Source organism: Rhodamnia argentea, chromosome 6 (genome assembly GCF_020921035.1).
Source record: "Rhodamnia argentea isolate NSW1041297 chromosome 6, ASM2092103v1, whole genome shotgun sequence".
NCBI lineage: Eukaryota > Viridiplantae > Streptophyta > Magnoliopsida > Myrtales > Myrtaceae > Rhodamnia > Rhodamnia argentea.
This window is the reverse complement of record NC_063155.1, coordinates 7,002,521-7,029,209: the sequence shown is the minus strand read 5'-3', so window position 1 is coordinate 7,029,209 and position 26,689 is coordinate 7,002,521. Positions and strand designations below refer to the sequence as shown.

Sequence of the window (26,689 nt, the reverse complement as noted above, 5' to 3'; positions counted from 1 at the left end):
TTCATGGTATTAACCATTGTTTCAATTTGCGCAATTCATTAAATATTAATTCCCGTGGAATTTCCTTTTTTTTTTTTTTTAGTTTGTAGTTCTAAAATTTTACAATTGGATCAACACATAACATTTATAATTGCCCGGATGGTATTGCCGTGACATACCCTAGTCTACACTGCTTGTTTTGTGAAGTTTATATGCTCTTTATGGGTGCCATCGTTGAGCTAAAGAAATTTTTGGGAATAAGCGGATTTCATGCGTTCGATACGTGTGATTAGTCAAATAGAAGGTCATTTACGGTCAAAAAGAAAATCCATGCTTAAATTCAGTAAAACTGAAATTCCATAATCCAAAAAAGGGAAAACATCTCACTTGAAAAAGAATTTCCAAGAAAGCGTTTTCCTTTATTACGGAATTGTTGTTGAAACAATTGCACCTTGTATTGAAATGCATTTTCTCTCCATCCCTTATCTTAAACTTTTGGGGTTAAATTTTCCAACGTCACATTGAAGCCAAGCTTTGCCCTGGATTATTTCGACGTCCGCGCCCTTCCGTTTGTCAAATTTCACGTGTCGTTTTAATCCGATTCGTCGGACTTTCTAGCGTCGCCAGCATGGGCTCAATCTAATGGCCCAAGACAAACTACATAAACTTAAGACAAATAAAATTAAAATTAAAAAAGGATCAATAATAACCATATTAGAAAAAGAAAAAGGCTTGAACATCACATACCATAAAAAAGGTAAGGCCTCAATTAACATATCATCCCACATTAATGTCCAGGGAAATTTTGCAGAAGGTGTGAATGCAATGAGGGAGGGTGAGAGGGTGCCCAAGATTGGAAAAAGAAACCGTTTCTCAAAAATAGAAATCATTTTTCCCTGAATTTAGAAGGATATTTTTTATTGACTGGAAAATATTTTCTTAGAATGCATATGTTCTGCCCTCAAACACTAGAAATTGGGGAAGATGTTTTCAAAAAAAGGTTTTTCGTTAAACAAACGCAGCCTAAATAGAAAGTTATTTACGTTAAGAGAGAATATCCATGCTTAGAGTTAGTAAAATTGAATTCCCTAATATGTAAAAGGGAAAACATCTCACCTGAAGATGAATTTCCAAGAAAGCATTTTCCTTTGTCATGATATTATTCTAGAAACAAATGCACCTTGTATTGAAATAAAGCTTCTCTTCATCCCTTATCTTAACCTTTCGGGGTTAAATTTTCTGACATCACATTACAAAAGCCAAGTTTTACCCTGGATTATTTCGGCGTGCCCGACACCAATTTGTCAAATTTCACGTGTCGTTCTAATCCGATTTGTCGGACTAAGGCTTGAACATCACATACCATTAAAAAAAGGTAAGGCCTTAATTAGCATATCATTCCACATTAAAATCGAGAAGACTAATGAATAAATTTACTTAAATGGCCGGTAGGCCATTCGAGCACACAATAATGTTCTTGCCATAGTCAGCTTCGTCTTCCATCGTCGCCCGAAATCATTAATTTAATGATTCAGTTCGATTCATCCTCTTATAAACCAAACCCCCTCCTCGACCTTTTCTGCCCAATCCCATCCTCGTGCCGCACCTAGACACCCTCTCATGTCCTAGAGCTAGAGAGAGAAAGTTAGAGAGAGAGAGGGGGGGCCCCAAGGTGTGGAGTTTGTGACGGACCCAACTCTCAAAAGGGTCATTCCAGAGAGAGAGAGAGAGGGGAGAGGGGGATGGATGTGAGGAGGATAGTGGTGGTGGTGGAGGACGTGGCGGCGGCGAGGACGGCGCTACAGTGGGCTCTCCACAACCTGCTCCGCTGCGGCGATGTGATCACCCTCCTCCACGTCTACTCCGCCGCCAATTCCAGGAGCCGGAAGAAGCTGAGGCTCCTCCGCCTCCGGGGCTACCAGCTGGCCCTCTCCTTCAAGGACGTCTGCAGCGGCTTCCCCAACGTAAGCTCTCTCATTGACTCGGTTGTTCCTCCTGATGCAGAGTCCATTTGGGCTCCATTGCGCGATCGGAGGAAATGGAGGGGTGGTGATCTCGTGTCTGTTTTGCAGACCAACATAGAGATTGTGGTCGCGGAGGGCGATCAAGAGGGCGCGAAGATCGCGTCGATGGTGAGGGAGATGGGCGCGTCGGCGCTCGTCGTCGGCCTCCACGATCAGAGCTTCCTCTACAAGTAAGCCTTCGTTCCTGCAGAAACTTACAGTTCGATTGCTCTTTCTCTGTTCCCGAAACAGAGCTCGTCCTCTGCAAAATCCAAGCCTGCGCTTGATGGGTTCTTAGCTCCAATTGATTTGATTGCCTGCAAATCACGAACTCCACCATTCTCGTCCGGCCAACTAACACAGAGAGTAGAGAGAGAGAGAAATGTTAGAGAGAATTGGTCAACTTACTGGCGACGAAGTTCAAATTTGACCACCTAATCTTTATCTTTTTTTTTTTTTTTGGGTTTTTGGAGTTTGCTTGACGCAAATTGAATAGAGCAGTAATAGCAGTGCAAGCACTGGTTGACCACGTGTTTGTGCGCATTCATTCATTTCATTCTATTTCCCAATTTTTCACTTCTATCTTTTGATTCCATTTTTGTTAGGTTTATTTGCACGCATGCTAGGTTTTTAATCTACCACAATTTCAAAATTGCGCTCATGATTTTCTTCCGACTAGAAAAAAAGGGTACATAAGAAAAAAAAGGCTCCACAAATGAACGGACAATATCGGACACACGAAAACGAGATGAGACAAAGTACAAGGAAAGAGTTCGAGTACAAGACGACGCAACTTGTCAATTTCGTGCAATCGCTCTAGTGCGAAATCGTGCACTAGAATGGGATTGACCGACGCTAAGGGAATAGGATCATGGGAAGATGACGGCCTGATCAAAAAACTGATCAGTGACTCACGTGTTGTGTTCGTTGGAGCCAAGCCAAGACACAGTGTATTGGGTTCCACCACCACAAAGGTTTGGTTTTGTCAAGTGGGGTCTTGGTGCACCATCGGGACCATGCAATTCCATGATTTGCCCAATTCATTCTTCTTCGTTCGCACACCAAAAGTCCCAAGAACAACAGTAGTATATCTTCACGCTGTTTGTCCGTCGTTTTACTATCGTTAGCTCATCCAAGACCCCGGAAAAGAGCTGATCGATTTGATTCTCGTTTGCGGGATAAAGAAAACCGAGTCGTTGTCGGAGTCATGATGACTTCCTAATTCGTTTGGTCACGAGTTGTATGGTTGGTCTATAGTTGGTCTCGGCGATTACTTGCTACTTTAGTCGTAGTTGAGGGAAAAAAGAAGGGTGGAATGTCACCGTGTTATGCATCGAGACGGCAATTAAGAGGCGCTGCGATTGCGAAGCTCTTTATTGCTCTCGAGTGGCCCCTGCTAATTATGGAAACTGGGTTTGGTGGAAGCATCCTGCAGAATCCTAGTACCTGCAAAGGGCAAATGCAGTGATTTTTCTTTAGGTTATTTCAACTGCTCAAAAAGCCTAAACCAGAATTTTTTTGTTTTTGCAGGTTGGCCATGACCCACGACAACTTTGCAAGCAGCTTCAACTGCAGAGTTCTAGCAATCAGGCAACCGCCTCCTTCCCCATTCAGTAGCACCAAAACTCATGTGACTACACCGGACGCTTCGTCGGTCAACTTGGACTTTTCGCAGGTCGATATGACCCCGTTGGAGTAAGATTCTTCCCTTAAAGTTCTTGATTTATCAAACACTTCCATGATATCAATACAATGAGAAGAAAAAGAATCCTGCTCTCTAGAGTTTTTCTCAGATGAGCTTCTAAACAATGCATTTGCTCAAATGGACATATTGCAGCCTACCCGATATCCATCCGCCTAAAATCCCTTACCGGATATGCCCGAATCCTTCGGCGATCATCTGGAGATCGAGGAAACCGAGGAGAAGACGAGGCGGTTCTTCGAGATGACCCCATCAAAGCTGGGTGAACCCATTGACACACAGATCTCTCTCTCTCTCTTTTTCTTTTCTCTTTTTTCCTTATTCATTGGAGAGTTGGGATGGACTGGGATTTAGTTGTGGTCCATGGTATGATCCTTCTCTCAACTCACTCTCACAGATGACACAACACCCTCAGATTATAGAAAGGCTGAAAATAGATGAAGATTGACAGCACAGCCCTACTGTTTTGAGTTCAACAATCGCAAGCTTTTCGATTCATTAGCTCATCTCACTTTCCTTCTTCTCTGTACAAAGCCATTTACACTCTTCTATTCTTTCACATCGTTCATCTCCATAGTTCATAACTTGAGGGTCGGTACTTCGACATTTGCTAAGGACTGACCTCTGTTTCGGGAATGACTCCGAAAGTGTACACTGGTTATATGGTAATCGCACCACAAGCAGTGAATGCTTACATTAACCTGTACGCGCACACGCCGGGATGTGCTAAACGAGTATACATCAGCGAAAGCTTTGCTGTTTGGCGATGCTTCGAAGAAAATCGAGTTTTGTTAGATTCTGCTATCCGATAAAGAGTCCAATCCTGTTCTCTCTCGAAGGCAAGAATTGCAGGAAGGGATGTCATGACCAAATGAGAGTCTTCTCAAACTCTAGGCCAAGAAAGAACAGCTCATTTAAACTCTTGCCTGTTGGCTTAATGATTCAAGAATTATGGACCTAAGGACACGATAGGCGTTCGATTCCACCGTCGTGCGAAGGATGAATTCATTGTGTTTGCGATTTGCTCGTGTTTCCGCTTTCCTGTTTCTGATCCTCAGGGAATTTGGTGAAATGCGGTTCCTTGCAGAATTAGGTATTAATGACATCGCAAGAACATGAATTTTCGATTCCTCTACAATTGAGTACTTAAATTTTTGTTCTGCTCAATCAAGTATTCGACTTTTCAAATGTGGGTCAACATGGAACCTCCGTTGAAATCAGGAGTGCAAAATACCAGCTTGGATACTAACCCCGTTGAATAGTCATTGGCTATCTACGTTGGTATCCAATGTGACTTCTTAGGATGATGTCACGTTAGTTCAGACATATTAAGTGACTAAAATCATCCGAGGCGGCACTTTCTCCCCCACCTCATTATCTAAAACCTTAAAAGGAAATGGTACACTTTTTGTAAGGTAAGCTATCCACGTTCTTAATTTTAGGAAAAATTTCAAATAAAGATTTGAAGCGCTTTCATTTTTTCAAATAAGAGCTTGAAGTAGATTTTATTTCAAAGAATGGTCCGAAGTACCCTTTTTATTTCGAAATCGGGTCTAATCAAAGGATATTTTTGTCTTTTACCGTCTTATATTTTTTTTCCTTTTTTTCTTTTTCTTTTTTCTTTTGCCCTTTTCTTTCCCCTCCCCTGGCAACCGCCTTCCTCAGGCGACGGCCGCCCATGCCGCCGTCGGGCGGGGGTCGCCCTTGCCTGGGTCTGCTTTCGCGTGAGAGTGAACTCGCGAACTTGTGGCCAACCTTATCCTCGATGATCTTCAAGCGGACGAAGCTCTTCCCGTTGTAGATCTGCACGGTGGTGTTGACGAACTCCAGCAAGATGGAGGACCCGCGCGACCAGACCTTGTTTGAGAGGTCTTTCCTGTCCTTAATCTTGGAGAGGAACGCGCCGATGGAGATACCCTTCCATAAGGATCACTCCATTCCATCGCTTTCAGTTCGGGCCATAATCAGAGTCGTGTTTTTTTAACTTTCCAATAATGAAAGAAAAAAAAAAAGGGAACAGCTAAAGAGCCATTGTTCAGTGACTGAACAGCGATAAGATGATTGACAAAAAATGGGCTAGGCCTACCCTCGTCGACGTCGGACGAGGCAACCCTCGCCCTCGCCCGGGCTGGCGAGGTCGGCGTCGAGCTACAGTTGCCTCGCCAGATTTGGCGAGGAAATCCCTCGCCCGCGGGGTTGCCTTGCCGGATCCTGCGAGGCATTCCTCGCCCGACGCCGACCCAAGTGAGGGCGACGCCGGCTCGGGGGAAGTTGCCTGACCGTGGCGCGGGCGGCTCGCCTGATGCCTATGTTAGCTGGGGAAGAGAAAAAAAAAAAAAAAGAAAAAAGAAATAATAAAAGACGAAAATGCCATTTGGTCAGGCCCTTTTTTGAAACCAAAAGTGGAACTTCAAGCCTCTTTGAAACAAAATTCACTTCGTGCTCTTATTTAAGAAAATGAGAGCACTTTAAACTCTTATTTATAATTTTTCCCTAATTATATGCTCAGATTTGGCTGAGTAAGCCGATCACGTCAGCAAAATCACATTACATGATTTTTTTTTTCATGGAGACCTCACATTGTGTGAATTTAAAAAGTTGACATACTTGATTAAATTAGACAAAAATGTAGGTCCTCAGTTTTGATAAAGATAAAAGTTTAGATACTTACACTATTGTCGCCTTAGGGTGCGCATGACAACACATATGCTTTAGAAATTTACTTCTGGTTAAAAGTTGATTTTTCTATTTCCGGAGAGAAATAATTTCTTTTTTACTTTAATTGGTTCCAAAATTACTTTTGAAGTTAAAAATGCTCTAGAAGTAGAAAAATGAAATCTCGTAACCAAACGAGTTTCTGCTTTAGAAGTTACGTTATGAAATAGTTTTCTACTTCAGAAGCATTTACGGAGCGTAAATTATACTTCGGAAATGTTGTCATGTGCGCCCTTAGATTGATGAGCCGAGCATTTTACTTGCTACATAAATGTAGATGGACAATACACAAGTGTTACGACAAATATATGAATTTTTTTGTTGTCATTGTTAGAAACAAGTATGAAATAAGTACGTAATGACGATAAAACGATAATTGAATTTTGCACATGTTTCGATGGCGCTCTTCACTCGGTAATTCGTGGAAAAAAAAATCGTAAAAGTCTCGGCAAATTTCATACGTTCGGTATCTCCAGCCTCTTAAATTAAAGAAACAGAAAAAGGGCGCGAAGAGACAACTTGAGCAAAACGATTTTCCCTAGAGGTTTAAAAAAATTACAAAAATAGTAAAAAAAAAATTCAAAAATTGCCTCGACCGTTTTATTTGAATTGTTATGTTGGAGTTAAAGAGCGAGTGAAGCTGAAGCTCAAAGCCAGCGTAGTTAGCTGGGCCTGGGGGCTCAACAAAAAACTGAAACGAAGCGAAGTGACTCGACTCGACTCGAGTCCAGCCTTATCTCCTCACTTTAGCCGCTGAGTCAAATCCCGCTCGAGTCAACTCAGCAGCCTATCCCCCTCTCTCTCTCTCTCTCTCTCATCTATTATTGTTTCGCTCGTCGTCGTCTCGTTCCTCCCTTTGGATTTCACGGCTTCACTCGGAGTCGACGCGAACTCATCTCGCCTAAGCCGTCGACGTCGAGTCGCTGAGAATCCAACATCTTCGCGGCTTGCTCAAGCTGATCCCTCTCTCTCTCTCTCTCTCTCTCTCTTCTCGGCTTCGATTCGGCTCAGGCGTTTTTAGTCTCTCAGCTTCGATCTCCCTCTTTTCTTCTTTCCCTCTCTTTTTTCCTTCTCTCTGCAAATTTTCCGGGAAAATGGAAGCCCCGGTCTCTTGAACTCTTCTCTCCTAAGCTTGGCCGATTGGGTCTCCTCATGGCGCTCTTGTTCGTGAACATCGTTCGGCTCCTGGAGTGACAGAGCCCATGAAACGGAGAGCGCTCTCGGTTGCATCCGTCGCCTCGAGGTGAGTGCAATTCTGGCGAGATCATGAATCGAAGCCCTAATTTCATTTCAATTTTGTCGATTGTTCTTTTTAACTTACGTCGCTTGCCTTTTTGTATTCATTGTATCAGACTATGAGCTGTGCTGTCGTCAGCGCTCCTCCCCGCCAGTTCGATTCCGCGTGAATTTGCTCTGTAAGAGTCCCTAAAAATCCTCGTCCTTGGTCTGCGCGATCGAAATGTTCTTGCTTTCAAGCTTGTTTGAGAAGTGATTTGTAGAGAGATACTGGTTTAAGAAACGTGTTACCATTGACGGCTTTGGGTTTTCTTTCCTTTGTTCTGTCTCCTTTCGAGGATAGAATTCGGAATTGCGCCCCAACTATTAGACGGGGAACTCTTGGTGGGAAGACGGCGAATCAAATGGACTGGAGTGTAAACAATGCATACAAAACTTACAAAGGTAAAGATTTCTCGCATTGTTCAGACGGTGGTTGCTCTTTCATACGCTTATGTTCATCTGCAGATTGTGCAGTCTTTGGGAGAGTGGATGTCATATGGTGGGTTTAGTGTAACTTTAAGGTCCGTTTATTTTGCGGAAAATGAACGGTTTGAAAATATTTTACTAAACTTAATCGCTTGTATCGCTTACTAAAATAAATAAACGAGGAATGTTTTTATCGCCCCGAAAGTGTGGACATAAGTTATTGTTGATTATGAAAATATTTGCCATTGGCTAATTATTTCAAGCGATACAAGTAGGTTCATTTTTAGGAAAATATTTTTCAAATCATACATTTTCTACGAAACAAACGGACCTTTGGTGTACTGTCTTTGACTTCATTGTTCGAAACCCAAACTTTGAAGTCTTAGCTGTTTCGTGATTGCTTGTAAGCCCCAAGTTTTGGAGCAGACAATCACATTTCGATCTTACCCATTTTCAACACCGCTTTGCATGAGTGTGGATCGGTGGTTTTTCCTGCACTTTTTCGTGGGAGCATGACTTCCCTTGAAGTTTTAACAGTGCTCCATAGTTCGCTGCAATGTCTGTGTTGTGATGTTCATTCACGTTCGTATCAAAATTTCACCACTTATGTACCCGAAGACTGAATAACTATTGGTGGACTTTTTAACCATATTCTAAGCCATAGCGATGGACTTGAATTTGCTTGCATTATGCGGGACCTGATAAGGGTGTTTTGGCTCAATCACATGTCCATGGTGGCGCAGCAAATTTTTTGCAGAAGGTCTTCTTTACCTAATTCCCTTTCCATCCTTCTCTTTTTGCTAAAGCAATTCAAATCATTTGGGTCGTATCATCCTAAATGTGATTCTTTGAACTCAAATATTTTTTGACATTGAATTTCTCTGTTCCAGAAATTCATCACTTTTGTTTTTGACTGGGTTTATGATTTTCTTAATCTTGTTTCCTGGAATAGATTTGGAACCGAAATCCGCGATGGACATGGCACTTCTGCCGACAATTGATCCAATAGATATGGGGCTGGGTTCGTCAGAAAAGGGAAATGCTATTCCTTCAGCAAAACCGAGAAAGAAGACAATGACATCAGTCTATCTCAAGTACTTTGAGACTGCGGCTGATGGGAAAAGTAGAAGTTGCAAATTCTGCGGGCAGAACTACTCTATTGCGACAGCCACTGGTAATTCCCGTATCATCTTTTCAATTCTCTATAATTGGCTGATGGTGATGCAGAAAAATCATATCGTTTAGGGCTCTAATGTGTTCTGTTCAAAACCATCATTTCCTTATTCTTCTTTAGAATCATAAAGACAGTTTGTTGCTAACACGTGGTTCATTTTATTGTGGGAACATGATCAAGCTGTTCTCTAATTATCTGTGTGGTGTACACATTGTTTTTAAGTGACTTCTTTTTATGTTACAAGCACAGCAATAATAGAGGCCGTGATATATCTGCATATTAGTCAAACTATCTCAACCATCTATCCTTTTATTGGTGAAGGGAATTTGGGAAGGCACCTTACTAATCGCCATCCAGGTTATGACAAGGCAGGAGATGGTCTCATCAATTCAGCCCCTCAGCCGGTAGTCTCCATTGCTAAAAAACCTCTGCCCCAAGGGAAAACACCCATTCAGGTGGATTATGATCACTTAAATTGGTTGATCATCAAGTGGCTCATTTTAACTTCTCTACCTCCCTCAACCTTGGAAGAGAAGTGGCTTATAAATTCCTACAAATTTTTGAACCCCTCCATACATCTCTGGCCTGGAGACAAGTACAAAGTTGTACTTTGCGAAGTTTTTAGGAGCATGCAGGAAGATGTTAAGGGGACTTTGGAGCAGGTTTGTTCTAAGATTTCAATCACCCTTGACTTCTGGACTTCTTATCAAAAAATCCTCTATATGAGTGTCACTAGCCAGTGGATTGACGAGACTTGGTCCTTCCAGAGGCTGCTTCTTGATATCTGTCACATACCTCATCCTTGCGGGAACACTGAGATCTACCACTCCCTGGTGAAGGTCCTCAAAACATATGAGATCGAAGGAAGAGCCCTATCCTGCACCCACGATAACAGTCCAAATGCCTTGCATGCTTGTCATACACTGAAAGAAGACTTAGATGGAAGGAAAATGGGGCCCTTCTGTTATATTCCCTGTGCTGCGCATACTTTAAACTCGATCATTGATGATGGATTGAAAACAACCAAGCCAATACTGTCTAAGGTCCGGGAGTTTGTTCTCGAGCTGAACGCTTCTCCAGAGATCTCAGATGATTTCATTCAACTGACAACTGCTTATCAAGAAGGAAGTTGGAAGTTGCCCCTCGATGCATCACCACGGTGGAGTGGCAGTTACCAGATGCTTGATATGGTCCGCAAGGTAATATTCTGAGATTTCATGTGCAGTATGCAAAGAGGGTGAAAGGGCTGTTAACATATAATCCATCCAATGGGTATGGATTGCAACAATATTAGGCCTTGGTCTTCCCTATGATTGCTTTTAGGCACATGTGCAATGTCTATCCTCGTCTCTCTAGGCATCTAAACACTGACCATATTTGAAGATGGAAGCATTGGATAGAAGTACAGCTAAAAAAACTAATTTTGAACATAAGATAGACCCCTTTTCGTTGCTAGAGTAAAAGTCACATTTTCTTTTTGTCCTTTTTAACATTTACCATCACTTAGCATCATTAGAGAAGGTATATTTCTCTCTGGTTAACAAAATGGAACAAACAGATAGAGCTCATCACATTTCTTTCTGGCTTATATTAGTTTAGGAATTCAGCAAAATTGTGCAGTGAGGTGACCTTATGGTCAAAATTTCTTTTCATCGTTTTATTCCTCCTGCATAAGTCCAGTATTCACATCGTGTTCATTTTGGCGGTGCTTACAAAACACAGGCTAGTAAGGCTATGGATGCTGTAATCAGAAAGTACGATCAAGCTCTAGGCAGTAAATTGCTGTTGAGCTCCGCGGAGAAGAATGCTGTGAGCATCGTCCATGCTTATCTTGAGCCTTTCTACAAGACCACAAACAACATATGCACGAACAAGGTCCCCACCATTGGGCTGGTTCTCTTCTTCATGGAGCACATATCTGAGATGATTGCCTCCTGCAGAGACTCGCGACACAACCCGGACTGGCTAAAGAGCGTGGCAGAGGAGATGGCGAAGAAGTCGAGGAGTTACAGCGGCCAAGTCTGCAACATCTTCACTTACATGACGGCGATTCTGGATCCCCGAATCAAGAGTGAACTCATTCCCGAGAGTCTCAACTTGGATAATTATCTAGAAGAAGCAAGAACCTACTTCATGAGAAATTATTCAGCCAGCCATTTCGCACCTCTGGCTAGCACATACGGTCCTCATGAAGTTGAAGATGGAGGGAGCGTTTCTTTTGCAGAGGAAATCGCTCGAAAGAAACGGAGGGCAAGCATGAATGCCACGACTGATGAGCTCACTCAGTATCTGTCGGAACCTCCTGCTCCATTATCGACCGACGTTTTGGAATGGTGGAAGGTCAATAGTACGCGGTATCCCCGTCTCTGTCTCATGGCCCGTGATTTCTTGGCCGTCCAGGCGACCTCAGTTTCAGCTGAAGACATGTTCTGCGGTAAGGGCGATGAGATAGATAGGCAGAGGTACACAATGCCGCATGATAGTACCCAGTCTCTACTTTGTATAAGGTCATGGTCTCAGTGTGGGATCCAGTTGAAGTACAAATCGACCGAAATAGATTATGAGAGGTTGATGGAGATGGCAGTCGCCGCTGCCACAGAAAACAGCGGCACTGGTATCGACAAGAAACCCAAATGATGACGAGAGAATACTCAACGATAATGCCCGAAAATGCGTTGCCGAGCTGATACTTTCATGTCCACAAGCAGGAAAAAGCCCAAAAGCTAACTATTTCGTCCCCTTTCCCTTAGGTCTCTGTTGTAAGCTGAGAAGGAAAAGGTGTACTTATACAGAGGAAACCTACCGATTGATGTACAGTGTTGAAGTCCTGTGAATGCTAAAACCCCAATGGATACTGAAGATTTGTCGTGCTCCTGACGGTTACACACCCTGCTTTTACATGAATCACTAATTATTCAAAGTGCGCAGCTGGTGACACCTGTGACACCCCCGTCGCACCGTCTCAAGTTTCATTCGCCAAATGGGAGGGCTAAAGAGTAAAGACACCCTCTCTTGAAGACCACCGAGATTTGACTTACTGAGTTCGTAACCCAAGTAATCTGAAACAGAATTCATCAATGTATTCCCTGCAAGTTCCATTCACCTTACCATAAATACAGATATAAAAAATCAACCAACCAACAGATCTTTGACAAGCCCAACAAAATCATCTGTATTTACAAAGAATGGACTATTCAATTACAAGACATTAACGTTACTCACCAATTTAACCACAAGTAAAATATATGCAGCTCAGCTTTTACCAAACAAAGAAAAGATGACCTAGAAAGGAAACATCATCTAGAAACTAAGAGCTACCTTGGAAACCTAGAGTTAGCAAAACATGCCACAATTATTTCTGTTGGTGAGCGGCTTGACTGTCCAAATGAAAGCAAGAAATCTCCCCATCAGCCAGTGTATCGAACTCTAAAATTGTGGAATTACTGCTCCAATAATAAGACTATATCCATAACTGCTCCCTCCGATATTCTCGGACAATCACGGGCACGCTTGTTGGAGGGATCTACAACCATAAAAATAGGGTAAACGGGGAACTATCCATACCACTGTAACTACAAGTTGGCGATTATGGTTTGTATAGAATCCTTGAAAGGTTCTATGAAGACTAAAATTGAACAATTTAAGGAGTACATATGACTTACCATGCCATAATCTGTGATAATCATGGACACATATTCTGAAGGTGTAGCATCATACCTATTTAAGCATCGCATCAAAAAGCCAATATCAAATCAACCTATAATGGATGTTCCTCACACCAAAAACACTGAAAGCTTACATGAGATTCAGCAATTGAAGATTTTCCTTATTTCGCAAGCTACCCAAATAATTCACGTCCATTCTTCCAGGAACCTTTATAACAGCATCCGGATCACCTAAAAGCAACTTAAGAGTATTCACTGGGTGACTTTATGAGGAAAATATAGGAGCGTAAAACAATCGTAAAAGAGGCCAAAAACGTACCCAATTCATTGAAGCAAATTGAATCCAGCTGCACTCTCTCGTGAAATTTATATGCTTCGCAGCATATTATAACGGGAACACGGAAAGCATTAGCAACCATTGCCACACTTGCAGTTCCAACCCTTGAATATACGGTACCATTAGACAATACAGAGGAAGCCCCCAAGAAAACTCCAGTCACTTCATGCATTATATAAGAAACTGCATTTATATGTGTATATGTACAACTCAGTCCTTTAGCTATCAGCCTTCGTAGTAATGATTGGCCTTCAAGTTTGGGGCGCGAATCAATTACCACTACACGGAACTGTTTCCCATTTTCATGGGCGTACAACAAAATCATCTCAACAACACATGATGCACCATATGTAAGAAGAACATCCCCATCTCTGATCTTAGTTGCGGCGTGTCTGACTATTACCTGGTCAGCCACTATAATCTTCTCATTTATAAAGCGATCTATATCGGAGCAGAGTGAAGCCTTCGCTTCTGATTCAGAGAGAGACACTGCTAACTTGGCAATTCGATTCTTTATAAATCTAATTGCATTTCCCATGCTGATTGAAAGTGGTCTGCACTCGGTGAAAAAGGAAACATAACTGCTAATTTTTGCTGTCAAATCTCTGTTGAGAGTTTTCTCAGGTGGCGTCACATAGTCTTTGATGGCCTCTTGAAAAGCTTGCAGCATTGCAATACAACGAGCATTGCCACCTGTAATATCTCCTGCTAAAAACTGTAACCCAACCTGTAAATTACATGAACAAGACTTAGCAGGACATTGGGCACACACTTATTTCTGTAGATAACTACTCCGTACAGCTTTGTTGCATAGAGGTCACATAAAAAATGGAACCAAGTAGTGACATTTATTTTAAACAAGAGACATAGCCACATCTTTTAAGACACAAAGGTCCCTAATATTGGGGATTTGGAGTAGAATAGCAAATCTAATTTTTATTATATGCTGCATATCTCATCTGACTATATTAAGCGTTTCGCTGAGATCTCAACGATATACCAGCCTCCACCTCCCAGAAGTTCAGGAAGTACAACAAGCACCGTGTTCTTAGAAGTACCTTGTAAACAGCAGGATGGATAGGCTCTAGTTGAAAAAACTTTGACTCAAGATCAGCAAGCTGTGTTCCCTGTTCATATTCAGGCAAATGTCTAAACAATTCAACTCTATTTCTAGCTTCAGTTTGATTGACAACAGCTCTCCTTTTAGCCTTTTCCACCCGACTCTTCTCATCAAATTGCATGCGTGGAGCAGGGGCATCTTTCTTCCTGTCCTTCTCCAGTGCACGGTCACTTCCTTTCTTCTCAGAAGCTGCCACAGAGGGTGCAGCTGAAGCAACAGCTTTCTTTTGTGTGCGTTGCTTTGATACTTTAACAGAAGCGACTCCACCAGATGCAGCAGCAGTGGACTTATTTCCCTCAGCTGCAACAACGGATTTCGGTTGAAATAAATAGACTGCTTATAAGTTATCACCAACAATAAATCATAGCCAGGGAGCAAAACTGATGCTTGGAGCTCCAAACTTGTGTAGATGTTATACTCTTTCTATTTATCCTTACAACTGAAAAAGGCCTTTTTCCATTGAGGAGAAGCATACCAAGTGTCTTCAAAATTGTTAAAAAAGATAAAAGCAGCCTTAAAATGAAAGATGCCTCCTAATGGATTATGCTCCAGCTCAAAATCAGATTTGAGCAGTATTCCCATGCATGTCATGGGTGCATTATGCATTAATCATGCAAAGCTAACCAATGTGAAAATTTGATTCCAAGTGGTACAAAATAAAAGACGAGTTTGACATCTGCAACTCTAATGGTCCACAAAAGTAAGAGGTCATAGAAATAACCTCTTGCAGCAGCTTTTGCAGCTCGCTGAGACTCCTGCAAGGCACGCCTTTCAGACTTTGTAGGCTTTGCCTTCAGCGGCTTTGAACTGGGGATTGCTTCATTATTCACTTCCAGAGCACTCCCCTCACTCTTCTCTACAAAAAGTCATGAATAAACAGAGGTGCATCAGATATGAAGATTCACCATATAGAAATGGGCTGAGAGTCAGAATTGAAGATCTTTTGATATCACGACAAGTTGATATCATCATATATAATTCTTCTCCCAATGCTCCCAGCTAACTGCATAGATCTAAAACATGACCTCCAGACCAACCTGCCTCCCACATCACTTCCCATGACAACATGCTAACTCGGCACCAACAGATCAAATGCAATTGGAATCTGCAGAAACTAGCATATGCTATAGCATCAGACTGCTGCATCACCGATGAGCCATTAGGGACCAAAGAATTAGTAAACGAGCCAGACCCAAAGAAGCACGCGACAAACAAACTGGACTTGTCCATACTGCATCAAATGCCCATTCAAACGCTGACATGCACGAATCGCAAATGTTGTTTGCAAAAAGCAATCTTCTCGTACAGAACCATCCTTAGCGAACTATTGATTAAAGGACACGAAAGTTAAAGAAAAGAACGCATCAACTGAAAGATAGAAACTAAAACTCACCGATCGTCTTCTCCACATTCACGTCGGATGCAACAGTCTTCTTCAAATTCACACTGGATGCGAGATCAGCCGCGGAGACTGCCTTCACGGCGGTCAAATCAAAACCTCCGCCCGGGAAGCTCGAGGCAAACTTCGCCGAATTGCTCCGCCGCAGCCACGACTCCTCCGAGAACTCCCCGTCGCCGATCAGCCTGCCGCTCGACGGCGGCGACGGGACCGGCGACGAAGTGCCGAGTAGAGACTCCGCCGGATCGTAGCTCCCGACGACCGGCGAGTGGTACGCACGCCGCCGCGTCGACTCCGGCACGGGCACGGCCGGCGTGCGGAAGGTGGATATGTTGTCGGAGAGGTGCCGAGGCGGCGGAATCATGACCGGGGAGAGAGAATTGCCCGCGGGGGAGTCGGAGAGCGGGGGAGAGCTGGGCTCCGCCGGGTAGGACGGAGCCCGGGCCGGTGGCTCGGGCGGGGCGTTGCGAGGCACGAAGCCGACTTGGCGGACCTTAGGCTTGCTGGCGGCGTTGGGGGTTCGCCGCGGGTCCATCGTCGGAATCTCCTTCAGGCGACGGGCGATCGGGGCGACAGAGACAGAGAATTTCGGATTAGGAGGGAGATGGATTAGGGTTTTGCAGGGTTCAGAGATGCGAATTGAAACTTATTCTGATTCAAGCAAATCATATCGCTGAAGATTTTGCCTAATTACTTTTCGAGCGCAAAATGATTTAGGATCTTTATGCCAACATAAATCTTATACCATATAAATAATTTAATTTAGGAATATTATATATTACAAACAAAGAACCTTTTCGTCTATGACAACACTAAAAATTACTTCAGGTATTTCGAGCTCAACTTATAAAATCAGCTCACTAAATTACCGTAGAATTCACAAACGCTCGATAAGAATTTATCGAATAATTGAAGCCTTGACCTATCTTTTATCGAATACACTACGGAAATCTCATAACTGATATTCTAGCACGGAAAGTGTGACATCGGAGCATGTTGTAACTTGAATCGCCTCGGGCCATAGCCACTTTATTTGCGAGTTGAGGAGCGAGTTTCAGTGGTCGCCCGCCGTGGCGAGTCGATTCGAGGCGGCGAGACCTGCAACGACCATTCTTGACGGTTGATTTTCTGCATCATCCTGCACAAAAAATCTAATGGCTTAGCAGTAAAAGATCTTCCAGGATTGAAGAAGGGGGAGGGATAAGAAGAAAATATCTTGAACTTGTGTGGATGTTATGTGCGCTCTTCTTCTCTCGCCCTGGTCCTTCAACAGAGTTCTTACAAAAAGCATCTAATGTTTGCGGTCTGAAAGCCAAAATTGACAGCTGATTGGAGATGAGATATGTCATTTTGATGCTGAAAGCTACGAGATATGGAGCGGAATTTCTGAGCTTTCCAAGGCCTCTGTTGGAGGCTCAAAGCTGTTGGGCTGCATCAGTGGAGGAACCATCACAATGATAATCAGAGCAAGCTTGCTGATCCTCGCTACTGTTGCAGCTCTTGCAGTTTCCGGTAATGCCATCGCCAAGCCGTCGAAGAAACGGAAACCCCGTCTTGAATCATCAGGTTGTTCCTCCCTTTTATCTTTCGAGAATTTCTCCCCCGAGTTAATTCGGAATTCAGTGGAGTCGGTTCCGCTTTGTTTCTACTAGTTCATTGATGGTGTTCGCATAGTTTCAGGAGAGGAAGACCGGCAAATTGGCCATGTCGAGTAAAAGGAGGAGAACGACACTGGAGATGCGAACTGGCAATGGGCAACTGCCCGGCAAGGCAAGAATCCGAATGGCCTCGATGAAGCAGAACGGATGAAGCGTCTGCTTAACGACAAGAGGAGAAGGGAAATAGCAGTTGAGAATAAGCTGTTGGAGCTCTATGGGCTGAGAGAACAACGTTCCTTCATCACACATTTGCAGAAGCAATTAAGGGTCAGATCATCCAAGGCCGACATGCTGAAGTCCGCCGTCAGCTCGCTCGAGGCCGAGAAAAGCGATCTCGAGAAGGAAATCAGAGAGAGCTCCGTGGCAGAGAAGCAGCTGGAGGCGGCGCAAAAGGCGATGAAGCAGTGGCAGGATAAGGAGAATGCCGGCGAAATCCTAATGAAGGCACAACTGAACATGATCGAAGAGAGAGTCCACGGCTTCCACGGTAAAGAGAAGTCATCTAGAGAACCCGTGATCAACAGGAAGAAGATGAAAAGGATGGAGGATCTGAAGTTGGAGGTCCTGGAGATGAACCGGAGGAACAAGGAACTCGAGCTCGAAAAGCGGGAGGTAGCGCTCAAGTTGAATTCTGCTCAGGCGAAAACCAGCTCCCTTTCCACAATGACAGAGGTATGGGAGAACTTGTCATTTCTACGCGTCTACGACCAACTGCTTCTGCCCGAGAGAAGCGAAACATGCGCGAACTTTCTTGGATCTGTTAGTTTTGAGGAAACTCTGTTCGGATCTCAAGCCGTACATTCGTTGATTTTTATCTTTTGTATCGGATACCATTCTCCATGTAAATTTCAGGTTTCTGCTAAACATCTCGCAGAGCGAAGTGATCGCCAAGGTCAAAGAAGAGGCAAGCGCACTGAAATGTCTGAACGAAGACCTCTTGAAGCAGATAGAGACGTTGCAGAAGCAGAGATTCGGGATGGTGGAAGAGCTGGTGTACCAAAAATGGCTCAACATTTGCTTGAGATTCGAAATCCAGGAGTACCGAATCCCACCAGGCGCTCCTGGACGCGATCCTAGTGAGGATTGGAGTTTCGGGTCACAGCAGGAAGCGAAACCTGCCGCTCATGCCGCATTCGACCGCGCTGATTTGTCTGAGACTTCCGCGGAGAGCCACGAAATCAATGGCACGGGCTCAACCCTCGAAAGCACCTCAGGCAGCCGACGCAGCATAAGCAAGGGATCAAGCCTGATCGCTAAGATAAAGAGGTGGAACAGGAGTAAGGGGGACGTCATGGTGGATCCATCACCAGAGAGGTCTCATCCTAGCAAAAGATCTTCAGCGAGGGCGGGATTAATCCACAGATTTTCAACATTGATGGTCCCCGAAGCACGGTGGGATTTCGCTACTGATGCTTCTAGGAAGACAAGTAAGAAGGATCTTGCTGAATCCCCGGGCCCAGAGATTCGCTCCTGCCAGAGGAGGGTATCTTTCAATGATCGCATTAGCGTTAGGAATCTAGAACCGGAGTTTGAAGATCCATTACCACCTGGTGAGATGGAACCCTTTAGCAGGGAAATATATGACGGGAGCTTGAGCCGGATGCCGAGTAGAGAGTCCAGGGACAATGCAACATCGGTCATGCAGAAAGATAAGGAGAAAAAGCATCGGGCTGTGACCGCATCGGCGGCAACCAGTTCAAGTCATCAGAGCACGGATGAATTAGAACAAAACAAGACGAATGAGCGAGCGGTCAGCAAGATCGGGCCAGCTGGATCGCCGGAGGCGCGATATGGGCAGATGAACTGGATTGAAGCCCGCTCGCCAAGCCTTGTTTCTGCCTTCATCATCTTCATCTTCATACTGCTCGTACCAAGATTTTGCTCTTGGGTTGTGTTTCGGTTGACAGCCCATTGAACCGAATGTGACAACGTAAATCCTAGCCATGATATTGCAATACGAGCTGATTATTGTCTAATTAGCATCTGTCTGGAATTATTTTTACTTTTTTTTTTGCTTAAGCTAAATTTTATAGCTCACATATTTTTTGCAATTCGAATACGATTTATCCATACTCTTTTGATATTTTAATAACATTCTAAATTTTGGAGGAAAAAAAGCACTTTTTACTTTTATTTAAGTCCAAACAAACACTTAATTCCATGTAAGAAAAAAGAATACCCAAGCGTTCCATATTCATAATTTGGGCGTAATGGAGTCCCTAATTAAAACTTTCTGCGAAATAATGAAAAGTCGGTTGTCTCTCTTTTGTAGGAAAAACGAAAAATTGTAATAACTGAACATTACACTAATAAAACTCAAAAAAACTACCATTCTAACAGTAATACTCTGCCCAAAAGAATACAAATTCGCTCAAGCAAAAAAAAAATTGCATTAGCTTTTCTAAAATAGTTAATCGGACGTAAAAATAGTTTCTGCTCACACAATTAAATCAACAAATTTCCTTCATCCAGTCCCAAATAGTCAGAGTTCGCGCCACTTTTTGTTGCAGTTGTTGGTGGTCGATCAGTGCAACCTCTTACCATTTGCGAAAAGAAAGCAAGAACTCTAGCTTTGCGTATGACCAGGAAGCGACGACCATGTCTATTTGCATTCTCTTCTTATTGTCTTTCCTTTTTTTTTTTTTCATTTAAGATTTATTTAATTGGAAAAAGCTTACATACAGTCTAATAGCACTGTCAGTTTTTTTTTACCGTAAATCTACACACTATCACCACGTATTTTGCATGAAGTACTCATTAATTGAAAAATCGCGAGGTCAAAAATAATGACAATACCGTCAGACTATCATGATAGCAAAGTTCTATTTAATTGGGCATCAGTCCAATACACCGTTTCACTATTGCCTCATGGGCTTGTTTAGTTGATTTTGGGATAGCCCAACGCCCCAAACAAAGTGCACCGGACAAGAGAAACGGCCACCACCAATTCAATGCGAGCCAACTCGCAATCTTGAGATTTTTAGCAATTTAAAATCGTGATTTCACCGATTCTACCCCTACCAACGATGTTTAGCCGAGTTAATGCAGTTTGCATTTTTTGGCCCATAAAAGTATACGACTTTACTTAACTCGCGAATTTAACAAGACTTAGAGGACAGGTTCTCCTTTTTAAACTAAAAAGACTTGTCACAGTATCATTATACAGGTACTTGATCCTAGAATATTTAAAGTCGCAGCAACATTTTTACTCTCCTCCTTGTTCACCACACTTCTCCTTCACTGCTTTCCCTTCCAAAATCTTTCTGATTCAAGCTAAGATGAAGAGGCCACCACAGCAGCCGTGGAGCAGTAAAAAGGGATAATCTCCCTTTTCATTTACTCTGTCATTATTCCACATAAAGCAAACTTAAAAAATTAAATTATAAAATCAAAAATATCAAAATACAAACAACAAATCAAACGGACGGGTACTTGTTTCTATCATATAGAATGACTCTCATCATGTTGGGATACATAATGAAGCGATGAAAAGGGATAATCTCCCTTTTCATTTTCTCTGTCATTATTCTACATAAAGCAAGCATAGACAATTAAATTATAAAATCAAAAATTTCGAAATATAAATAACAAATCAAATGGATATGTATTTCTTTCTATCATGTAGAATGACTCTCATTATGTTGGGACACATGATGGAGCGATGAAAAGGCATAATCTCCCTTTTCATTTTCTCAGTCATTATTCTATATAAAGCAAACATAGAAAATTAAATTATAAAATAAAAAATATCGAAATACAAATAACAAATCAAACGGATATGTACTTCTTTTTATCATGTAGAATGACTCTCATCATGTTGGGATACATGATGGAGCGGTGAAAAGGGATAATCTCCCTTTTGATTTTCTCTATCATTATTCTATATAAAGCAAACACAGAAAATTAAATCATAAAATAAAAAATATAGAAATAAAAATAACAATTCAAACGGATACGTACTTGTTTCTATCATATAGTATGACTCTCAACATGTTGGGATGCATCATAGACCGGTGAAAAGGGATAATCTCCCTTTTCATTTTCTATGTCATTGTTCTACATAAAGCAAACATGGCAAATTAAATTATAAAATAAAAAATATTGAAATACAAATAACAAATCAAACGGATACGTACTTATTTCTATCATGTAGAATGACTCTCATCATATCGTGATACATGCTGGAGCGGTGAAAATGGATAATCTCCATTTTCATTTTCTCTGTCATTATTCTACATAAAGCAAGCATAGAAAATTAAATTATAAATCAAAAATATCCAAATAAAAATTACAAATCAAACGGATACGTAATTGTTTCCATCATGTAGAATGACTCTCATCATATTGGAATACTCGATGTCTAAAATTTCACTTGGACTTCTATAGACAACCTTTTGAAGCTACAGTCCAATTTATTGCATTTTGAGTTCAGACCTTTCCTTATTTGGTACTTCATGTAAAAGTTTTCGTTTCATAACTTGGAGTTAATAAAAAAGTAATAAAAAAGTTGTCGAACAAATATTAGAAAATAACAAAGAACCTACGCTCTTAACAAAGAACGAAAAGTTGTCTCACACTATCGAGCTGGTCCCCAAGCAAGAAGTCGGCCTCATATTTTCGGATTTTTCCAAAGCTACCCGGTGAAAAGGGATAATCTCCATTATGTTGGGATACATGATGGAGCGGTGAAAAGGCACAATCTCCCTTTTCATTTGCTCTGTCATTATTCTACATAAAGCAAACATTGATAATTAAATTATAAAATAAAAAATATTGAATTACAAATAACATGTCAAATGGATACATGCTTGTTTTTATCATGTAGATCGACTCTCATCATGTTGGGATACATGATGGATTTTATTTTCTCTGTCATTATTCTACGCAAAGCAAACATAGAAAATTAAATTATAAATAAAAAATGTCAAAATATAAATAACAAATCAAATGGATACGTACTTTTTTTTATCATGTAGATCGACTCTCATCATGTTGGGATTTCATTTTCTCTGTCATTACTCAATATAAAGCAAATATAGAAAATTAAATTATAAAATCAAAAATATCCAAATACAAATTACAAATCAAATGGATACGTACTTGTTTCTATCATGTAGAATGACTCTCATCATGTTGGGATAATCGATTTCTAAAAACTTCACTTGGTCTTCTATAGACAACCTTTTGAAGTTATTGTCCAATTTCTTGCATTTCGAGTTAGACCGTTCCTCATTTGGTATTTCATGCAAAAGTTTTCGTTTTGTAATTTGGAGTTAATAAAAAAGTAATAAAAAAGTTGTCGAACAAATATTAGAAAAGAACAAAGAACCTACGCTCTTAACAAAGAACAAAAAGTTGTCTTACACTATCAAGTTGGTCCCCAAGCAAGAAGTTGGCCCCATATTTTCGGGATTCTTCTAACTCTACCTAGTGAAAAGGGATAATCTCCATCATGTTGGGATACATGACAGACAGGTGAAAAGATAATCTCCATTTTCATTTGCTTTGTCATTATTCTACATAAAGCAAATATTGATATTTAAATTATAAAATCAAAAATATTGAAATAAAAATAAAATATCAAACGGATACATACTTATTTCTATCATGTAAAATGACTCTCATCATGTTGGTATACATGATGGATTTCATTTTCTCCGTAATTATTCTACATAAAGCAACATAGAAAATTAAATTATAAAAATAATAAATCAAATGAATACATACTTGTTTATATCATGTAGAATGACTCTCATCATGTTAGGATACATGATGGAGCGGTGAAAATGGATAATCTCCCTTTTAATTTTCTCTGTTATTATCCTACATAAAGCAAACATGGCAAACTAAGTTATAAAATTAAAAATATTGAAATATAAATAACAAATCAAACGGATACGTACTTATTTCTATGATGTAGAATGACTCTCATGATGTTGTGATACATGATGGAGCAGTGAAAATGGATAATCTCCCTTTTCATTTTCTCTGTCATTATTCTACATAAAACAAACATGGCAAATTAAATTATAAAATTAAAAATATCGAAATACAAAAAACAAATCAAATGGACATGTACTTGTTTCTATCAACTAGAATGACTCTCATCATGTTGGGATACTCGATTTCTAAAAACTTCACTTGGTCTTCTATAGACAACGTTTTGAAGTTACTGTTCAATTTCTTGCATTTCGAGTTAGACCTTTAATCATTTGGTACTTCATGCAAAAAGTTTTATTTTCGAAATTTGGAGTTAAACAAAAAGTAATCAAAAAGTTGTCGAACAAATATTAGAAAAAAACAAAGAAACTATGCCCTTAACAAAGAACAAAAAATTATCTCACACTATCGAGCTAGTCCCCAAGCAAGAAGCCGGCCCCATTTTTCTTGGATTCATACAACGCTATCCGGTGCGAAGGGGTAATCTCCATCATGCTGGGATATATGGTGGAGTAGTGAAAAGGGAGAATCTCCATTTTCATTTGCTCAATCATTATTCTACATAAAGCAAACATTGTAAATTAAATTATAAAATAAAAAATATCGAAATACAAATAACACATCAGATGGATACGTACTTATTTTTATCATGTAAAATGAGTCTCATCATGTTGAGATAGATGATAGGCTTTCATTTTCTCTGTCACAAACATAGAAAATTAAATTATAAAATCAAAAATATCGAAATACAAATAACAAATCAAACGGTTACGTACTTGTTTCTATCATGTAAAATGACTCTCATCATATTGGGATACATGATGGAGCGATGAAAAGGGATAATCTCTCTTTTCATTTTCTCTGTAATTATTCTACATACAACAAACATAGAACATTAAATTATAAAATCAAAAATATGGAAATACAAAGAACAAATCAAACGGATATGTACTTGTTTCTATCATGTAGAATGACTCTTATCATGTTGGGATACTCGATGTCTAAAAGCTTCACTTGGTCTTCTATAGACAACCTTTTGAAGTTACTATCCAATTTCTTACATTTCAAGCTAGGCCTTTCCTCATTTGGTACATCATGCAAATGTTTTCGTCCCGTATTCTGGAGTTAATCAAAAAGCAATCAAAAAGTTGTCGATCTCCTAACGAAGAACAAAAAGTTGTCTCACATTATTCAGCGGGTCCTTAAAGAGGAAGCCGGAACCATATTTTCGGTATTCTTCCAACGCTACCCGATGAAAAGGGATAATCTCCATCATGTTGGGATACATGGTGGAGCGTTGAAAAGGGATAATCTCCATTTTTGTTTACTCTATCATTATTATATATAAAGCAAACATTGACAATTAAATTATAAAATCAAAAAAATCAAACTACAAAAAAACAATGAAATGGATACGTAATTGTTTCTATCATGTAGAATGACTCTCATCATGTCAAGATACATGATAGATTTCATTTTCTATTTCATTCTTCTTTATAAAGCAAACATAGAAAATTAAATTATAAAATAAAAAAATATCAAAATACAAATAACAAATCAAATGGATATAAACTGGTTTCTATCATGTAGATTGACTTTCAGCGTGTCGTGATACATAATGGAGCGGTAAAAAAGGATAATCTCCCTTTTCATTTTCTCTGTCATTATTCTACCTAAAGCAAATATAGAAAATTAAATTATAAAATCAAAAATATCGAAATATAAATAAAAAATCAAACGGATAAGTACTTGTTTCTATTATGTAGAATGACTCTCAACATGTTAGGATACATGATGGAACAGTGATAAGGGATAATATCCCGTTTCATTTTCTCTGTCATTATTCTACATAAAACAAACATAGAAATTTAAACTATAAAATAAAAAATATTCAAATACAAATTACAAATCAAACGAATATGTAATTGTTTCTATTATGTAGAACGACTCTCATCATGTTGGGATACTCGATGTCAAAAACTTCACTTGGCCTTCTATAGACAACCTTTTGAAGCTACTGTCCAATTTCTTGTATTACGAGTTAAACCTTTCGTAATTTGGTACTTCATGCAAAAATTTTCATTCCGTAATCTGGAGTTAATAGAAAAGTAATCAAAAAGTTGTTGAACAAATATTAGAAAAAAGCATAGAAGCTACGCTCTTAACAAAGAACAAAAAGTTGCCACACCCTATTGAGTTGGCCCCCAAGTAGGAAGTCGGCCCCATATTTTCGGGAATCTTCCAATACAACGCGGTGTAAAGGGATAATCTCCATCACGTTGGGATACATGATAGGGCGGTGAAAAGGGATAATCTCCTTTTTCATTTGCTTTGTCATTATTCTACATAAAGCAAACGTTGATAATTAAATTATAAAATTAAAAATATCAAAATACAAATAACATGTCAAATAGATACGTACTTGTTTCTATCATGTAGAATGACTCTCATCATGTTCGGACACATGATAGATTTCATTTTCTCTTTCATTATTCCATGTAAAGAAAGCATAGAAAATTAAATTAAAAAATAAAAAATATCAAAATACAAATAACAAATAAAACGAATACGTACTTGTTTTTATCATGTAGAATGACTCTCATCATGTTGGGATACATGATGGAGCGGTGAAACGGGATAATCTCTCTTTTCATTTTCTCATTCATTATTCTACGTAAAGCAAACATAGAAAATTGAATCATAAAATCAATAATATCCAAATACAAATTATAAATCAAAGGGATACGTACTTGTTTCTATCAAGTTGAAGCACTCTCATCATTTTGGGATACATGATGAAGGGGTGAAAATTAATAATCTCCCTTTTCATTTTCTCTGTCATTATTCTAAATAAAGCCAACATAGAAAATTAAATTATAAAATCAAAAATATCCAAGTACAAATTACAAATCAAATGGATATGTACTTGTTTCTATCATGTAGAACGACTCTCATCACGTTAGGATACTCGATGTCTAAAAACTTCACTTGGTCTTCTATAGACAACCTTTTCAAGTTACCGCTCAGTTTCTTGCATTTCGAGTTGGTCCTTTTCTCATTTGGCACTCATGCAAAAGTTTTTGTCCCGTAATCTGGAGTTAATAAAAAAGTAATGAAAAAGTTGTCAAACAAATATTAGTAAAGCACAAAGAACGTCCGTTCTTAACAAAGAACAACAAGTTTTCGCACACTATCAAGCTGGTCCATAAACAAGAAGCCGGCCCCATATTTCCGAGATTCTTCCAACGCTATTGTTGATACCTGATTTTTTATTACCTTTATTTCAATTTTTT

The 26,689-nt window shown here is 40.3% G+C and overlaps 4 protein-coding genes across 8 annotated transcripts in view; 3 read left to right on the top strand and 1 right to left on the bottom strand.

Annotated features, from left to right (window-relative positions):
* Nucleotides 1–1,548: 1,548 nt before the first annotated feature.
* LOC115743352 lies at nt 1,549–4,190 on the top strand. 2 transcript variants are annotated; one of them, XM_048281499.1, is made up of 5 exons: nt 1,549–1,943; nt 2,052–2,173; nt 3,513–3,677; nt 3,820–3,972; nt 4,003–4,190. In XM_048281499.1, the coding sequence occupies exons 1-4, from the start codon at nt 1,722–1,724 to the stop codon at nt 3,929–3,931; spliced, it is 621 nt and encodes a 206-aa protein (XP_048137456.1). In that variant the 5' UTR covers nt 1,549–1,721; the 3' UTR covers nt 3,932–3,972; nt 4,003–4,190. The 2 variants fall into 2 exon arrangements, with proteins under 2 accessions (XP_048137456.1, XP_030533956.1); XM_030678096.2 differs by having other exon boundaries at nt 1,550–1,943; nt 3,820–4,190.
* A 2,867-nt stretch (nt 4,191–7,057) lies between these two features.
* LOC125315429 (putative AC transposase) lies at nt 7,058–12,141 on the top strand. 3 transcript variants are annotated; one of them, XM_048280333.1, is made up of 6 exons: nt 7,058–7,635; nt 7,750–7,814; nt 8,006–8,079; nt 9,056–9,277; nt 9,599–10,476; nt 11,000–12,141. In XM_048280333.1, exons 3-6 carry the CDS (start codon nt 8,040–8,042, stop codon nt 11,912–11,914), a joined length of 2,055 nt encoding a protein of 684 aa, XP_048136290.1. In that variant the 5' UTR covers nt 7,058–7,635; nt 7,750–7,814; nt 8,006–8,039; the 3' UTR covers nt 11,915–12,141. The 3 variants fall into 3 exon arrangements, with proteins under 3 accessions (XP_048136290.1, XP_048136289.1, XP_048136291.1); XM_048280332.1 differs by lacking the exon at nt 7,058–7,635 and having other exon boundaries at nt 7,748–7,814; nt 7,979–8,079; XM_048280334.1 differs by lacking the exon at nt 7,058–7,635 and having other exon boundaries at nt 7,757–8,079; nt 9,599–9,939; nt 10,045–10,476.
* Nucleotides 12,142–12,424: 283 nt separating this feature from the next.
* On the bottom strand, nt 12,425–16,474 carry LOC115742389 (translation initiation factor eIF-2B subunit delta-like). 2 transcript variants are annotated; one of them, XM_030676640.2, is made up of 7 exons: nt 15,793–16,474; nt 15,121–15,255; nt 14,338–14,699; nt 13,262–14,006; nt 13,077–13,173; nt 12,940–12,994; nt 12,425–12,800 (listed from the first exon to the last, which is right to left on the bottom strand). In XM_030676640.2, exons 1-7 carry the CDS (start codon nt 16,331–16,333, stop codon nt 12,738–12,740), a joined length of 1,998 nt encoding a protein of 665 aa, XP_030532500.2. In that variant the 5' UTR covers nt 16,334–16,474; the 3' UTR covers nt 12,425–12,737. The 2 variants fall into 2 exon arrangements, 1 of the variants encoding a protein (XP_030532500.2); XR_007198681.1 differs by lacking the exon at nt 12,425–12,800 and having other exon boundaries at nt 12,978–12,994; nt 13,077–13,183.
* A 551-nt stretch (nt 16,475–17,025) lies between these two features.
* LOC115741208 (protein CHUP1, chloroplastic-like) overlaps nt 17,026–26,689 on the top strand; it is a 26,776-nt gene continuing 17,112 nt past the window's right edge. Inside the window, exon 1 of the mRNA XM_048280394.1 lies at nt 17,026–18,128. Within this exon, the coding sequence (XP_048136351.1) occupies nt 17,604–18,128 (525 nt within the window). The 5' untranslated portion in view covers nt 17,026–17,603. The remainder of the gene's footprint in view (nt 18,129–26,689) is intronic.

Bases quoted from the DNA above. Each gene is read 5' to 3' on its own strand.
- LOC115743352 (XM_048281499.1), top strand. From the start codon at position 1,722: ATGGATGTGAGGAGGATAGTGGTGGTGGTGGAGGACGTGGCGGCGGCG. The intron at 1,944-2,051 runs GTAAGCTCTCTC...TCTGTTTTGCAG, and splicing joins TCTGCAGCGGCTTCCCCAAC to ACCAACATAGAGATTGTGGT. The intron at 2,174-3,512 runs GTAAGCCTTCGT...TTGTTTTTGCAG, and splicing joins GATCAGAGCTTCCTCTACAA to GTTGGCCATGACCCACGACA.
- LOC125315429 (XM_048280333.1), top strand. From the start codon at position 8,040: ATGGACTGGAGTGTAAACAATGCATACAAAACTTACAAAG. The intron at 9,278-9,598 runs GTAATTCCCGTA...TTATTGGTGAAG, and splicing joins CTCTATTGCGACAGCCACTG to GGAATTTGGGAAGGCACCTT. The intron at 10,477-10,999 runs GTAATATTCTGA...TACAAAACACAG, and splicing joins TGCTTGATATGGTCCGCAAG to GCTAGTAAGGCTATGGATGC.
- LOC115742389 (XM_030676640.2), bottom strand. From the start codon at position 16,333: ATGGACCCGCGGCGAACCCCCAACGCCGCCAGCAAGCCTAAGGTCCGC. The intron at 13,174-13,261 runs GTACGTTTTTGG...AGTTGCTTTTAG, and splicing joins AATTTGCTTCAATGAATTGG to GTGATCCGGATGCTGTTATA. The intron at 12,995-13,076 runs GTAAGCTTTCAG...ATGCTTAAATAG, and splicing joins CTTCAATTGCTGAATCTCAT to GTATGATGCTACACCTTCAG.